The sequence below is a fragment of the Aquarana catesbeiana genome, linkage group LG13, assembly GCF_042186555.1.
Source record: "Aquarana catesbeiana isolate 2022-GZ linkage group LG13, ASM4218655v1, whole genome shotgun sequence".
Lineage (NCBI taxonomy): Eukaryota > Metazoa > Chordata > Amphibia > Anura > Ranidae > Aquarana > Aquarana catesbeiana.
Window position 1 is genome coordinate 63194982 of NC_133336.1, and position 17226 is coordinate 63212207.

General features: G+C 42.0%; 1 protein-coding gene across 1 annotated transcript in view; it reads left to right on the plus strand.

Moving 5' to 3' along the window:
* Window positions 1-16898, plus strand: part of PRKCH (protein kinase C eta) — a 168640-nt gene extending 151742 nt beyond the window's left edge. Inside the window, exons 12-13 of the mRNA XM_073609127.1 lie at window positions 7020-7163; window positions 12409-16898. Coding sequence (XP_073465228.1) covers window positions 7020-7163; window positions 12409-12588 — 324 coding nt within the window. The 3' untranslated portion in view covers window positions 12589-16898. The remainder of the gene's footprint in view (window positions 1-7019; window positions 7164-12408) is intronic.
* The last annotated feature ends 328 nt before the right edge of the window (window positions 16899-17226 follow it).

Here is a 17226-nt window from a genome sequence, read left to right on the forward strand (position 1 = left end):
TGGCAGAGGATCGGGCAGATTTACCCCCCCCAAGTAAGTCTGTGGCAGAGACTTTAGATTCGTGCTGCGTGCTGGCTGCTGGACCGGTGAGAGAGGCCTATCCAGACGAGCAAAGAGTGCATCCCATGAGTGGAATGCATTCCACATAACTATCTGAAATCTACCGGGACATTTGTTGCTAAGATATTAGAAGAAGATATTTGAGTTTCTCCTGAAGGTGTCCTTTTCCACCTCTTTCTTGCTACTTCCTAAAGTTTGACTGTTTAATAAAGCATTGAAAACGTACTCCAGTGTTGGTGCGTGTGTCGTCTGGCAGTAAACTCAACGGAACCCCTAGACCCGGTGCCGGTGAAACAGAGGGAAGCAAAGTGAAGGTAACAGACCCGCTTAAACCAGCAGCTCCACCGTGAGTTATTGCTACATGCCTATATGACCAAATTGGAAAGCGAGGAAAGGACCTTCCTACAGCCTACTCCACACAGTAATACTCCATGCTTATAGGTCCCCTTGTGCTTTTTCAGTCCTTGTATAGCAAAGTAACCTGCAAAGATAGAATGTTCTCTTATACCCTCCTCTCTTCTATTTTTTATATGAAATGCCCATTGTAGATCACCACTATTGTAGCAGAGGAATACGATTTCAAGCCCTGAAAATCCCATATACCACATATAAAACACAATCCTGTCTGAGTAGGATTGGATCACACAAGGTCAAGCTACCGTCCTGAGATTGCAGGTTTCAGCTAGACTAATTATGGCAATGCTGTGGTTGAACAGGATTTAAAAAGAAATTTGAAGCCACTTTTTTTTTTCCCTGTACATTGTGGGTTTTTGTGCACCAATGCCATAAATATCCACTTTATTTAATTTCGGGAATTACTTGTAAATGTTTCACTTACTTCCCCCCACCTGTTGGAGCTCAAACAGAACCAGCATTCACCATAGCGAGGTGGAATTTCTGCAACTGGAGGCTCGCCAGGGCAAACTGAAATGGCATCAGACAGTCTGCATGAGATGAACACAGGACTTTTTAATTTTATACAGACAGGCTGACAGGCTCATAAAATACACTTTTTTAGGAATTCTTTAGTCAGCGTAGCCTTAACTACCTGTAATATTAGTGTTCCCTTCATGCACTAGAAACCCGAAATCAAGAATTGTTGCCGTGGACGACACATACAGTTTTCGTTTCATTCACGGATGAAGTAGTCTTATAGGAGCAGGAGCTGCACTGTTTGCATCAACAATGGACCCCAAGTTCTTGAAATTTGTTGTCAGGCTCAGGTCAGTTTTGTTGCAGGACCTACTTTGTTTAGGTGCAGCTACTCCCTGGCTGAGATATCTAGTAACAAGGGGGTTTACTTTAACCACTTCAATACAGGGCACTTATAAACCTTCTTGCCCAGACCAATTTTCAGCTTTCAACGCTGTCGCAGTTTGAATGACAATTGCGCGATCATCCATCACTGTACCCAAACTAAATTTTGATCATTTTGTTCCCACAAATAGAGCTTTCTTTTGGTGGTATTTGATCACCTCTGCGGTTTTTATTTTTTGCTAAACAAACCGAAAATTAAAAAAAAAAAATTTAAGTTTTGCGTTTGTTTCTGTTATAAAATTTTGTAAATAAGTAAGTTTTCTCTTTCACTGATGGGAACTGATAAGGCGACACTGACAGGCACTGGTAAGGTGGCACCGATGAGGTGGCACCAATGAGCGGGCACTGATGATGGGCACTGTTATGCGGCACTGATGGGCACTGGTAGGCAGCACTGATATGCAGCACTAATGGGCATTGATAGGCGGCACTGATGAGCACTCATGGGTGGCACTGGTGGGCACTGATGGGCAGTGATAGGTGACACTGATGGGCACTGAAAGGCTGCAAAGATGGGTTTTTTTATGGGTGGCACTGATGGGCGGCACTGATAGGCGGCACTGATGTGCATTGATACATGGCACTGATACGCGGCACTGATATGAGGCACTGATAGGCATCCCTGGGGGCACTGGCAGTGGTAGGCATTGTGAGTGGGCACTGGCAGCTGCCCGGGCATTGATTGGCAGCTGCCTGGGCACAGATTAGCATTTCCCTGGGGGTCTAGGAGGGCATACCTGGTGGTCCAGAGTGGATGGCCATCCTGGTGGTTCTGGGTGGCATGATGGTGGTCCTGGGCGGGATCCGAGGGGGGGGCTGTGCTAATAAACAATCAGCACAGACCCTCCTCGTCAGGAGAGCCGCCGATCGGCTCTCCTCTACTCACGTCTGTCAGACGCGAGTGAGGAAAAGCCGATCACCGGCTCTTCCTATTTACATCGGGATCAGCCGTGATTGGACACAGCTGATCACATGGTAAAGAGTCTAAGTCAGAGACTCTTTACCCAGATCGGAGTTGCAGTGTGTCAGACTGACACACCGCGACAACGATGGCCGCGCTGAAGCGGCTTAATATCCTGAGGCGGGCGGTAAGTGGTTAAGTAACAAGGTTTGGTTTAAGGGGCTAAATCCAGCCATAGATGGAGCGATTTTCTTGAAAATTGCTCAATTCCCCCATCAACACAGACTGTGTCGATGGGGGAATCCCTCCCGCAGAGCTATTGTGTTCTCCCGGCGGGGAGGCGTGGGAGCTGTCCCAGCCGGGAGAACACACAGCGATTGTTGCTAGTGGCTATATGTGCTGGCAAATATTGCATGAAAAATCCAATGGACTGATTGTTCCCAATTTGATCTGCCCATACATAGTTTGAATCTCAGCCAGTCCCTCCTGACCCGGCCAGGATTCTAACAGTCTATTGCCAGCATAGAAGTTAGTTTGGGAAATTAGGAGTGAGGTTAAGTATTAGGGAAAAGGGAAAAGCCTAATCCCAGGCACATTTTTTTTCAAATTTTGGATAAAGTGGAGAAAAGTTAAACATTTTGTCAGGTTTTTGTTTCCGTTTGTGACCTTTTTGGGTGAATTTCCCCTGTGACACCCATACAAGAAATGAGCGCTGTCACGAGAACAAGATGGCAATAAAATCATTATCAAAAGTTCTAAGCTCACTCTACAATGCTTGTGTTTTGTCTCTCCTTTAGAAAGATTTCTTATCATTTCCTTTCCTGAAGGTAATTAAAGTGGTGTTCCGGACGAAATTATACTTTTTAAATAAAAATACCCCTATAATACACAAGCTTAATGTATTCTAGTAAAGTTAGTCTGTAAACTAAGGTCTGTTTTGTTAGTTTATAGCAGTAGTTTGTTATTTTATAAACTTACAGCAGGCCATGGCCATCTTAAGTGTGGGCATCTGAAGCCAGACTGTATTTCTTCCTGGATCTCATCCTTGCAGATCTCGCACATGCTCAGTGCAGCACAAGCAGTGTAATAGGTTTCAGGTCAGGTTTCCATAGCAACGGCAGTGTCAGAGGAAGTTGCCGCCCCTTCCCAGAAGGCATTGTAAACAGGAAATGATGCGATGTGCCACGGCCAGGGAGGAGGAAGTGAAAAATGAATACAGTAGATATACAGTAGGTGCTGAGAAAAATAATTTAAAAATATCCAATTCGTTTACAGTGCACAGTTTAGTGAGGGATGCTGAAGAGTTGTAAAAGTGGGAGGATCTCCACTTTAATGAGAAATTCCACCAAGAAGGACACACATGGCAAAAAAACAAAGGTGTTCTAAACTCTCCATGCTCCATTACAAAGTAAAAATTGTCTGGAGTTCGGTGTCTAGTTTGGAGTTTAATGGTGTGGTTAAAGAAGTAGTACAGCCAAAGCTTTTTTGGCCATACTTCTCCTATGGATCATAGGAGTGCAATTCATTCTGCACTTCTGTGACCTGTTTTCAGCTGACAGTGGGCTAAAGTCCGCTCTTGGCTGATGTCATTCTGTCAGACCAGGCTCAGGAAAGATCCCAACCATATGCTCAAAATCCACTCAGAAGCCTGGATCGGCACCTGGCTTGGCCTCTCAGCGATCCACTGAGAGCCTGAGCCAGCCTCAGGCTCCACCCCTTCACAGTCCAGCTCTCCAGTGAGTTCTGGAGGGGAGAGCAGAAAGCCACTGACTGACAGTCATGGCTCTCTGCTCAGAGCGGAGGTGAGAACTGAGCGATCAGTGGTGTTTAATCGCCCAGTTCTCACTGCAGAGATGGTGGGGGACAGATGCAGTATCCACCTAGGTGAGTATAAATGTTCTTTTACAATCCTGAATTTCTCTTGTAAGGTTAGGCATTAGCACAGAGTGAACTAAATATGTTATATAATAAAATAAAAAATACTGTTAAAATAGGTGTTGCAATAAGTCACAAAATTATTATTATTATTGTACAAAATGTTAGCTTGTTAGATGTAGCTATCCCAAACCATATATACAATAGTTAAAAGAAATGGTAATCAGGGATAGATACAAAATTGAAACACACAATACATCATAATATAAATACTTGAAATGACCACCCAAACAATAACATTATTAATAAAGCTTTTATTAAAGCACAACTAAAGTCCTGCTGTAAAGAATGTCTAGGAGCAAAGATTTTTGGCACTAGTGACCCTATAGTGATATGGTCACTTTTAAGTGTAAGGGGACTCTACTATAGGGAATATTTTTGTTTTTTCTATCATATAGAGGAGACATGGCCAGGAGGCTTGCATATCAGGTATATATAATATATCAGATAAAGGGGTGTGCCAAGAAGTGGGATAACATGGGAGGGAAGAAGCAGTTGCAAGAACTGTGCTTTCAGGCTGATCTTTACCCTAGTTAAAAAAAAAAAATTTAAAACAATCATTAGGAAATGTAAAAGATGCCAGATTCAGAAGTCATTGAGTTTGTGATGCTTTTGGAAATTCCCATGATTGCAGCAGTATTACAGCAACCATATATAGGTATGAAAAGATATAAACTACCAGGCAATGAATTGGCAATGAAAAAACATCATTTAACTGCACACATATGTTCTACAAAGCAGCGAATTACCTCTACTAGAAGTCACTTGAGGTTATCAAAGAGCTGGAGACATGAGGAAATGCTAAAAAAAATGATTGTGTTCCAAGATTAATGGTGGGTAGGAATCAAACAGGGTGGAATTGTCAGGCTTGTTAAACTATTATTGATGGAGCCAAACACTTGAGGAGCAATGTCCTTCAGAAGGTCAGCAAGAGACACATACAGCTGCTGTAAATACCTACTCGGCTGGCACATGAGCCAAGACAGTAGTGCTTTGGATTGCTGCCTGGAGAATTATACAAAGTGCTGAAATTTTTACTTAAAAGGATGAATGATTCAATAAGTGAAAGCATTACAGCTGAATTCTAGGTATGTATTTAAAACAATAGTTACAATTATTAATTATTAAAACACATATTAAATTTATTCAAAATGCAGCCAATATAAAGACCTGGATTTGACTTGGTTTCTGCCTCTTGTATGTCTCTGTACATCAACACTCAGACTGGGGAAGAGAGGGGCAGTACCTGGGACCAATCAGCTGTCCTTCATGCACATGTGCTGACAAGGAATATGCTTAGGAGAGAGCATAGAGATGACCTCATCATTGGGTTGCTTCTTCTTTACTGTCCTTTACTGTCCAGTTAAACTGGCCACATAGATGGATTGATATTCAGCCGGATTAAAACTATCAGCTTCCATCAAATGAGCGTGTTGGATAGAATGTTTTTGATAACGGGGGCACTCAGCAGGGAGGATTCCTCAATCCATCTTGCTTCTGTGGACAGAGTAATCCATTTTTTTTTTATTCAGCCCAATGGCTGAACATAAAGGAAAGATCCATCTATAGCCATCTTTATGTGCTGAGAGCAGGAATACAAATTTTTTAAAAGTAAAGCCAGCCATTGATGGTTTGAAACCATATATTGGCAGGCCAATTGATCAACTTAAATACAACCAGCATGTCGGATTTTTACATGCGATTATTGCCAGCGGCTATAGTAGCTAGCAGTAATCACTGTATTCTCCTATCAGGGATAGTTCTCCGTACCCCCGCCGGGAGAACAAAAAAGCTCTGTGGTAGGGATTCCCCCATCAACACTGACTGTGTTGATGGGGGAATCGTGCAATCTTTTTTCCTGAAACCCGTTGGTGTAAGAAAGAAAATGGCATCATCTATGGCCTGCCTAAGACCAAGCTCCTATAGGCATTTCAACTGTGGATTTAGCTGCCAGGAGTAGCGAAAGTAGATTATATGTACGCAGAATCGCATTTATCATAAGGTGCTGTGGACCTGTAGAACTGCAACGTTTTCCATCTGATAAACATCAATAATCAAGACTGGAACAGCGACTCTAGACAGTGCCATTACAACCCACACAGGGCCAGAAAACCCAGAGATTGTTCCATATAAAGCACGCGTGATAAGTAGATGGGGCACGGTTTCTTCAGATAAATTTTTCTTTACACAGGGGCTAGTTCACACTTGTCAAATTTCAAAAATGCATTCATTCATTGCTAAGGAACTCTGACGTGAGATATCTGCTAAGTTCCTGGATCTGCATATCTGCTTTGGACATTAGGTTTTTTATTTATTTATTTTTATTTATTTCAGGTACTTATATAGCGCCGTCAATTTACGCAGCGCTTTACATATACATTTTACATTCACATCAGTCCCTACCCTCAAGGAGCTTACAATCTAAGGTCCCTAACTCACATTCATACATACTAGGGACAATTTAGACAGGATCCAATTAACCTACCAGCATGTCTTTGGAGTGTGGGAGGAAACCGGAGTACCCGGAGGAAACCCACGCAGGCACAGGGAGAACATGCAAACTCCAGGCAGGTAGTGTCGTGGTTGGGATTCGAACCAGCGACCCTTCTTACTGCTAGGTTTTTTGTTCAGTTTATATGATTTGTTGTGATGTAGATAATATCAATACCATGACGTATCTAGAATGACTGGAAAAAGACACTGATCGTTACAATCATCATTACTAATCATGATTATTACTTTATGCATGTAGGGTTTGGAAGATCTCTGTACAGTGTACTAATTGCATGCTTCTCCCTCGTTTTAGTTCATGAAGAAGAAGCCCAGTAAGCGTCTTGGAAGCCTGGCCTTGGGGGGAGAGAAAGCCATCCTTTGGCATCCGTTTTTCAAAGACATTAACTGGGACCGACTCAACAAAAAAGAAATTGAGCCTCCATTTAGGCCCAGAATTGTAAGTATTCTAGAGTCCAAAGTCACCACTGCATTTTGGTAAATTGACAGTAGATTCCACAACTCAGAAAGCAGAGGCCATATCTAGACCAAAGGGAAAACACAAGGGGTCTCCAAACCAAGTGCAGTATTAACCACTTCAATACAGGACACTTATACACCTTCCTGCCCAGACCAATTTTCAGCTTTCAGTGCTGTCGCAGTTTGAATGACAATTGCGCGGTCATCCAACACTGTACCCAAACTAAATTTTTATCATTTTGTTCCCACAAATAGAGCTTTCTTTTGGTGGTATTTGATCACCTCTGTGGTTTTTATTTTTTGCTAAACAAATAAAAAAAGACCGAAAATTTTGAAAAAAATAAAAGTTTTGCTTTTGTTTCTGTTATAAAATTTTGTAAATAAGTAAGTTTTTTCTTTCACTGATGGGCACTGATAAGGTGGCACCAATGAGGTGGCACCAATGAGCGGACACTGATATGCAGCACTGATGGGCACTGATAGGCGGCACTGATGGGTGGCACTGATATGCAGCACTGATGGGCATTGATAGGCAGCACTGGGCACTCATGGGTGGCACTGGTGGGCACTGATAGGCAGTGATAGGTGACACTGATGGGCACTAAAAGGCTGCAAAGATGGATTGTTATGGGTGGCACTGATAGGCGGCACTGATAGGCGGCACTGCTCTGCACTGATAGGCGGTACTGCTGGGCACTGATGAGCATTGATACTTAGCACTGATGGGCACTGATACGCAGCACTAATATAAGGCACTGATAGGCATTCCGCATTAGTATTTCCCTGGGGGTCTGGGGGGGCATACCTGGTGGTCCAGTGTGGATGGCCATCCTGGTGGTCCTGGGCGGGATCCGAGGGGGGGCTGTGCTGATAAACACCCCCTGTCAGGAGAACAGCCGATCGGCTCTCCTCTACTCGCGTCTGTCAGACGCGAGTGAGGAAAAGTCGATCACTGGCTCTTCCTATTTACATTGTGATCAGCCGTGATTGGACACGGCTGATCACGTGGTAAAGAGTCTCCGTCAGAGACTCTTTACCTAGATTGGAGTTGCAGTGTGTGTCAGACTGACACACCGCAACAACGATCGCCGAGATATGACGTCCGGTCGGGATATTGAAACCACTTTGCCGCTGTCATTCTGCTATATGGCAGGCGGCAAGTGGTTAAGATCATCTTTGTTTATTAACAACTACAAAGAGAAATATTTATATAGACACAAACAGGCATGTCTAATAGTCCATGACAGAATGTAGAAGTTCTCCCATGTAAGTCCCGATTAGGTGCAGTACTCACACTTCACAGTTGGCTTGTACAGATGACACTTCCGGTCCAGCGCCATCTGCGTTCCACACTGGTTACCTCGGCTTCCGGCTGCTACTCTGTGCCATCTGTACAAGCTAACTGTGTAATGTGAGTGCCGCACCTAACAGGGACTTACATGGGAGCCCTTCTGCATTCTGCCACAGACTATTAGACATGCCTGTGTCAGAAACCATGAAATCAGACCGAGACAGAAGTACAGTTAAATCACTCTTGTTTAATAATAAAAGTAAAAAGAACAAACGTAGTCAAAACATGCCAAAGTTCAGTAACCGGAACGGATAGTTAGCCAAGCAGAAGTCAGGGATCAAAGTAGTGGAACAGCAAGCAGGATCCGGAGCCAGAAGGGATGTCAGCAAAGCCAGTCTTTAAACGGGAACGCAGGAGATAGTTTCTTGTGATGTGACCAAGGCGAAGGCAGAGCTCCTCTGGACTGGACGGCTTAAGTAGGCAGGATCATCAACAGCTGGGTAACTGTGGAGAGAGATGGGAGCTGGCAATTAGCTGACAGCTGAGTGGCCAGCTCAGGGAAGGAAGGGCTGAGCCCAGCCCTGACAGCCTGTTTGTGTCTACATAAATGTGAGTGCCTCATTGTAGTTTTTAATCAACTTAGTTTGGTGCCCCCTTGTGTTTTCCTGTTGCGTCTCTATGGGGTGCTGCCTTTGCTAAGTTGCCTTTTTATGGAGCTATAAACTTAGATGTTGTTATGGACATATAGTGGACATAATTTATAGAATTCTTTAGAGTATCCTTGCTTTCTCCGGCACTATTTTTTATTCACTTCATATCTAGTCCAAAGATTTACAGACTCCGATTTGTTAATTATGCATGGGTCCAGACAGGTAACGGTCAGTCCAGAAGTGGACATACCAGTTGAGCAGATGCACAAGGGCCCCTGGGGCTTTTGGGCTCATTTATATCAGATCTGAATCTGACAGACCCTCTCCAATCCCTTAGACCCAGCCACTTGTAGGGAAAATAACATGTAGAAGACATTCTTCATCACACCCTAAGGGCCATGCCACACACAGGCTGTTCTTCTGTTGCCAAAAGCACACAGAAGAGGCTTCTGCTTATCTTAATGGAATCACACAATCGATTGCCCAGAATGCTGGGGAATGCCACTTGCTAGCGGGAGAGCGACATCGCGCTGTTCCAGCTAGCGAGGGAGCGACTCCATAGAAAAAGTAAAATGGTGTGTGAGAGATCCTGTGTATCTCTAGTGTCTGGATTGTTTGTGTGACATAGACCTAACTTGTTCTATTGGTCTGTAAAATCCAAGCGGTGTCAAGCAGCCAGCGCCCGAGCAACAGTCTGTCTCTCCGCCTATCCATCCATCCCTCTGCCCATCTGTGGGGTTATTTAGGAGAACAGAATAGGTTTTAAACAGTTTTGTAGGTAATCGAGTCTATGGGCACATTGGGTCTCTGTAAACAACTTGGCTGTAATCTTTCAAGGTTAGTAATGTCTATAAAATAACCACACTGCCTAAATGAGCTCTATAAAAAGCCTGCATATGCTTGTGCTTAAGTGGAACTTAAAATATGTGTAAACGGGCAGGCTTTTTTTATGGCAGGAGAGATATAATGAGGGTGTTTTACTAAAGGCAAATAGGCTGTTCACACTCCAAGGAACTTTACCTTTAGCTTAGTGACACAGTCGCTCACTTTGTAGAAAATACCCATTCATATGCAAGGGAAAAAAAACAACAAAAAAATGTATTTTTGATTGAACACTATTCACTGGGTAATTCCTTTACAGATTACTAATTCCCTTGCAAAGTGAACAGCATATTTGCCTTTAGTAAAGCAACCTCAGCATGCCTCTTCTACATTGAAAAGCCTGCCTGTTTGCCAATATTTTATGTAAAATTCCCCTTTTGCAAAAGCATATGTTACTTCAGAATGCACTCTATAAAAAGCCTGCATATGCTTTTGCTAAAGTGAACTTTTAAAATATATGCAAACAGGTAGGCATTTTATCACAGAAGAAACATTCTGAAGTTGTTTACTAAAGACAGGCTATTTACTTTGCGAGAGGATTTGTATTCGGCAACTTTTACCCTTAGCGAATGAGGCTTCCATCATCCAATCATGTGCAAGCAAAAATACTTTTTTTTTTTTTTGTCCCCTTGCTCAGGGCATTTTTTGCAATGTGAGTGCATCACTAAGCCAAGGGAAAATTCCCTTGCAATGTAAGCAGCCCAATTGTTTAGTAAATCAACCCAAAAATGTCCTCTTCTCTTCTCCTTTTTGAATCCTCCTTTCCTGCCAGTCTGTGACCTATCTGATAATGTACACTAAGTTACCCAGGCAAGTCTGGATTCTGATGTAGATGCTACAGATACAGAGAAGCATAGGAATGCCAGAGGTGACTTTGGAGTTTTATTTTGTGGAAGGCAGGGCTATGTGAATAGTGTCAGGGTTCTAGGTAGACCTTTTATAAATAAATCCAGTGCAGATCTTTACCTCTGAGTCCTCTTTTACCCACTTAGCGAGCACCCGCCCGCAATGTACTGCAGACGAGCAGTCGCTGTAGGCAAAGCGTCCTACCCGTACGCTGCTGCCTACTTCCAGGTTTAGGGTGTGTGATTGTACACAGCGGGAGCCTGTCAGCATGTCCCGGACAATGGTTCACGGCTGGGACCTGCTGATCAGCTGTGTGCAATCACAGCTCAGAGCTCTGTGTTGTTAAACAACACAGAGCTCTGTATGAAGGAGGGATCTGTCGATCTGCAAAGCAGGGATGAGAAACTGACAGATCAGTTACTAAAAGCAGCACACTTTACACACATTACAAATAGTTAGGCATATATTTAACCCCTTGATCACCCTAGATGTTAACCCCTTCCCAGCCAGTGCCGGTACAGTGACAGTGTATAGTATTATTGATCACTGTATTAATGTCACTGATGATGTCAGTGGCAGTTATTCAGTTTCCTCCAGCGTCGGTGTCGGATTGTCCACCGCGATATTGCAGTCCCATTATAAATTAGTTGCAACAAAAAAATCACACTGCTCTGAACAGAAAAGCCAAATGATGAGATGGACGATGGCATATCTAGTCCAGGTGCTCTGGCTCAGGATGTCCCTCCCACATCCAGAAACGAGCCACAAATGTACATAGAAGAGCCGGCACCAATGGAAATTCAGTCTTCAATTAAAAGACGAGGCCTGCGTGCTGGAACGTGTCTGCGTGTACTTTTTATCATGGTCATACGACAACAGTAAAATTGAAAGCTGAATTCCCAGAGGTGATCAAATACCACCAAAAGAAAGCTCTATTTGTGTGAAAAAGATGATATCAATTTTGCTTGAGAACAGCGTTGCATGCCCGTGCAATCGCCAGTTAAAGTAGCACAAATTTTGTTTGGGTACAGTGTTTTATGAGCGCGCAATTTTTTATTTTTATTTTTTTAAATAACAAATATATCATTCTTACCTCCACTGTGCAGCTCGCTTTGCACAGAGTGGCCCTGATCCTTGATTTCTGGGGTCCCCCGGCAGCTCTTGCGGCTCCTCCCCACAACAGATAACCCCTAGGAGAAGCAGGTTACCTTGCGGGCACGCTCCCAGCATTCGGCGTCCATAGACACCTAATGTATGACTTGGCCCCGCCCCCCGCATCATTGGATTTGATTGACAGCCAAAGGCTGCGCTGCTATCAATATATCCAATCAAGAGCCAAGAACTCCCGGGGAGATGCACAGTGCCTCCTCACCGTTGGAAATTCCAGGGCTCAGGGAAGTAAAATGGGGGGGGGCTGGGGGGCCGGTGACTAACATAGGATGCATTAAGGTGAAAAAACACAGGGGTTTACAACCCCTTTCAGTCACATATGTTGCTGAGTAAACTATTCTTTGATGATCTGACTGTGAGATAATGTTTCTTCTTCTATTGTACAGAAAACCAGGGAGGATGTGAGCAACTTCGACCCAGAGTTCATTAAAGAGGAAGCAGTATTAACCCCCATCGATGAGCGGTTGATCCCAATGATTAATCAGGATGAGTTCAGGAACTTCTCATACACAGCTCCGGACCCTCAGGGTATTGCACAGGATGGAAATGCCAGTATGTTGCAATGAGAGCAGGCCAGCAGAGTTTAGCCCTGTGTCTCTGCAGAAAAAAAACATAACAGCAGCCCAGGACACGAGAGAAGAAGCCAATGTGTCTTTGTTGGTATAGTGCATTCCTGCACTGGGGAGATTCATTATTTATAGCACTGGTACTGTATCTGCATGCCCTGAATCTTAAGCATCCACTGTTTGAAAGCTGAAGGCTCCAGCATTTGACACATTAATGACTGTGGTGGAGAATTCTCCAGACCGTTAATTGCCACATTCTTGCTGTCTTTGGCTTGCAATCTGCACCTGAGTCCATCTGTGCTGAACCAGCCCACCAGTGATGGAAGTTCCTTGCTTGAGGCTGCAGCTTCAATCTCTGCTTCACAGCTGTAGGCACACCAAAGCCAAAATAGAGTGCAAAATTGCAGGAAACTCTTGAGAGTAGAAACTCAGAACTGTGAAAACCTATTTTTTACGTTGTTACAAAACTGGTCCTTTTCCATCCCATAGCCATAAAAAAACAAGAAAAAAAAAAAAAAACACTTCAAACCAAGTCATTAAATCAAACTCTATCTGGATTCAAGGAGACTGTGTGTGAAGGACAAGATTAAATCAAGATACTTCTGGATCCTTAATAATGTTGAAAAGCATCCTAAGAGTGTCTTGCTACAATAAAGGATAATGGCTTTCCACCACTAGGTGGCGTGATTGAGCAATATGGCAAAACAATATGTATTGGAGGCATATTTGAAAATGAAGTGAATACCTATTTCACTTTTTATTTTTTTTCTTAAATAGCTACTCCTCCCAGGCAGTAGGACTCCTCCCGGGTAGTTGGACGTAGACTGTTACATAAGAGCACAAGATACAGCACAAGCTAATTTCATTGTTTCATTTTTTTTAATTCCATTTTCTATTTTATTTCTTACTTGAAAAAAATCAACCAAACTGAATCCCCATTTACATCCTGATAATGTTTTATTCAATAAGAGGATTCCTGAACAACAGAAACAAACAAAAAAAAAGCTTTAGAAGTGTTCATTGTGTATGTGTTTGATACATAAGCTTGAAATCACAATCGAGCAGACCCCAGTGCACTTACTACAACCAAGGCTGGTTTATCCGTTAACGTGGCACACAGAACAGTGGAATAAACGAATATATATATATATATATATATATATATATATATATATATATATATATATATATATATATATATATTGGGCCCCTTAGAAAAAATATTATAGTATTCTCAGGCTGTTAGCAATAATGATTTCAGTTATACAAGAATTGGAATATTCACTTGTGCAGGCTTACTTGTCAAATTGTTATCTTTGTATCCTCATTTAGGACTTGTGAGTCTGATACTTTTGCTTTAATGATCAAAGGTGTCTTAAAGTTTGGCAGTCGCTGCCTCTGTTAAATGAGTGACCTCACGCACTTTCTCCCAGCTTCTGGTGTCCAATATCAGACACCCATGGTTATGAACAATGTTAAGAACTATGGTCTTTGTGTGCCCCTGTTATGCAGTCTCTGGAGTTGGAAGACTATGTGAAGCCAGGCAGTCGACAAAGCAGAAATCTCAAGTACAGAGCTCTGATGTGACATCCGAACCATATTGTTGGGCTTGGGAAAAGTTACTAAAGCTACATAAGGGAACACATAAAATATTTTTATTATTAAGTCTGCACACATATAATGATTGTAGCTTAAGTGTTCCGATTCTTGTAGTTCCAATCATGACAGGTCCTCTTAAAAGGCAATCTCACTAATAAGTCCTGCACCATTAGACAAGCTTGTGCTTACATAGCCTAGTTGAGGTGTCTGACTTAAAGGACAAGTTCATATTTATTCATAATGCCGTTAGCTCACCCTCCCCAACCTAGTCTATCCCGGACACCTCCCACAGAGTTGCTTGCTAAACCTCTGCCTGGCAGTGGTGGCTGCATCTGTTAATGGGACAATACTCTGATATGCAAGGAATATGTTCTTATTAAAATCTGTGGGGGCTTACCTCTCAGGACAGAGGAGGGTAAACACAGAAGAATACTATGAGGATGATATGAGTAGTAAGAACCTGAATAGGTAGGGAGGCCTGGTGTTTTGTTTTTTATATCAACATGAACTTGTTCTTTAGGAGTTTTCTCTGGTGTCCTATGGAAACTAATCAGATTCAAAACATACATCGCTGACCTGCTCTCTTCCCTTAAGGCAGGGATCCTCAAACTGACATTCACAGACATGAACAACTGGAGGGCCATAGTTTGAAGACCCCTGCCTTAAGGCTTCATTCACACTTGTGTGACCTTGGGCATCAAAATTCCATGACATGTTTTCCAATGATAACCATTCATATATATGCGACTTAAGGTTGCAGAAAATTGATGTACTACTTTGGTCCGACTTTTATGCAACTTGAGGGCCAAAGACTTTAACGTTGACCCTCAAAAGTTGCATGAAAGTCATACCTGAATGTTATACATTGCAACTGTTGTCCATTATCACTGGTCAAAGCCAAAGTCGTATCCAAGTTGCAGCCATCCAAAGTTGTGTCAAAGTTGCACTGCAAAGTCAGCACAACTTTGGAGTCCTACAAGTGTGAATGGAGCCTAAAACACCTTTAAGACAAAAAGATATATTGTGTTTATAAAAATCCAAGTGAATTGTAAAATAGCCATCCAATATAATGCTGTTTTTTTTTCATAAAAAAAAATCAATCCTCTATAAAGTGTCCATGCATTGTAAAATAGTCTCTTATTAGAGCATAATAAACACCATAAAGTGTTAAAAAATAGGTAATCTTACTCACATTCAATGGTGCTATACCTTGCACCCAGGTGAATTCACATGATAAAATCTCTCAATATTTGTGTAAAATTTATTCCAGCAATACAGCCGCTTTAATTCTTTGTATATTGCTCCTAATGTTTTGGTAGGAGTAAGATTATGAATTGTAATCACAATGTTTGTGAGTAAGATGACCTATTTTGTTACTTTATTAAAAGTTTAAAGCTTTTACACTATGGCGACCCTCCTTGTTTTCCATATAACTCCTGCATAAGACATCTGAATATAGTTCCATCCCTGTGAGAGGAACGGTGGATATTCCAAAGTTGTTGTGGAAGGCAGATCCACCAATGATAATAAACATGGTGCCTTTGGGGATTTCTTGATGACCATAAGCATTTTATGACTTAACCTTTAGTGGGTGGTCATGTGGAGTCGGTGAGTTTTCGAGCGTGACAGTGGTGGATCACTTTCGGAACACTTTGGTAAACACTTTTGCACAACTTGAAGATTTATTTTATTTGCACAGCACAATAGCACTTTATGGTGTTTATTATGCACTAATAAGAGACTATTATAATGCATGGACACTTTATAGAGGATTGATTTTTTAACAAAAAAAAAAACCCCTATATTGGATGATCACTTTATATGGCATTAGCTACATAATTGGATTTTTATGAGCACAATCTATCTTTTTTTTCTTTCTTTTCTTTTTAATAGTGTTTTAAGGGAAGAGAGCAGGTCAGCACTGTATAGTTTGGAGTGTTGTTACTTATACCCTTTTAGGGACTGATCTGTAGCTGCTTTATCTGCATAAATCATCCTAGCACTGGTTGTACTAATACATAACCAGATTCAAAGCTACACTGGAGGTTGAAAGTTTGAATTGTCAAGTGAGATAAACATGGAAGTTTACAGACAGACTAGTTGCTGACCTCTTGGACTTCAGTCGCTGACTTTGGAGAAGTATGCAGGTGTAAATTCAGATTTCTCTGACCTCTAAGTACTTGTTCAGAGCGGTTACTCATACAGTATTGAACCCATTGGGTCAGGATAACAGACTAGCAAAAAGCATGTTCCCTATGCTAGGTTTACTACAATTCTAATGCTGGCCATACATGACAAAAAGGCAATTGTAATTTTAGTTTCAAAATATCTTTAACTTAAAAGCAATCATTCTACACAACAAAAAAAGCAACTTGTTAAAATTCTAAATGGATTTTCAATTGAAATGCATGATACAACCCTTTCTTCCAAATGATCATTGTATCAAGCGATTCATATGAAAACATGTATGGCTAGCATAATGCCGATAAATATGTCTGCCAAACCTTTTCCATATTTTGGAGGTGTCATGTTATGGATCTGTAGGAGTGCACAGTAGAGTTTCCAGCTGGGGCTGACTTATGAAGAAGTGCATACGCGTTTCCATTCCCTTTGTTTTTAGCTTCTAATGCCAAACACGAAATGTAAACCCGTTTTATCCCTGCTTATTGTATTGGAATATTTTGACTTTTAGAAATATATTTATGATACTGTGTGAAGCGTCTTTGTTTTCTGTTCACTTACTTACCAGCCACAAATCACAAATTCGTTTCAAATTTCCTCTGGTTTTAACACAATGAAGTCATGCCAAAGTGTTTGCCAACATTTCTCAAGTGCTGCCCTTAAGTTATGCTTTCACTCCACGTAGATGTAAATCCTGGATGACAATTGCTTTTGTGCAATTCTTGTACTACAGGTTTGGAAACAAAAGCCACGTTTAACATTCCTTTGGCACCCTAGGGAGTAATATGAATTAAACAGGGATCTTTCTCAAAGTCAGGTGGGAGAGTAGGTCCTAATGCACCTCGGAGTCTGAATGTG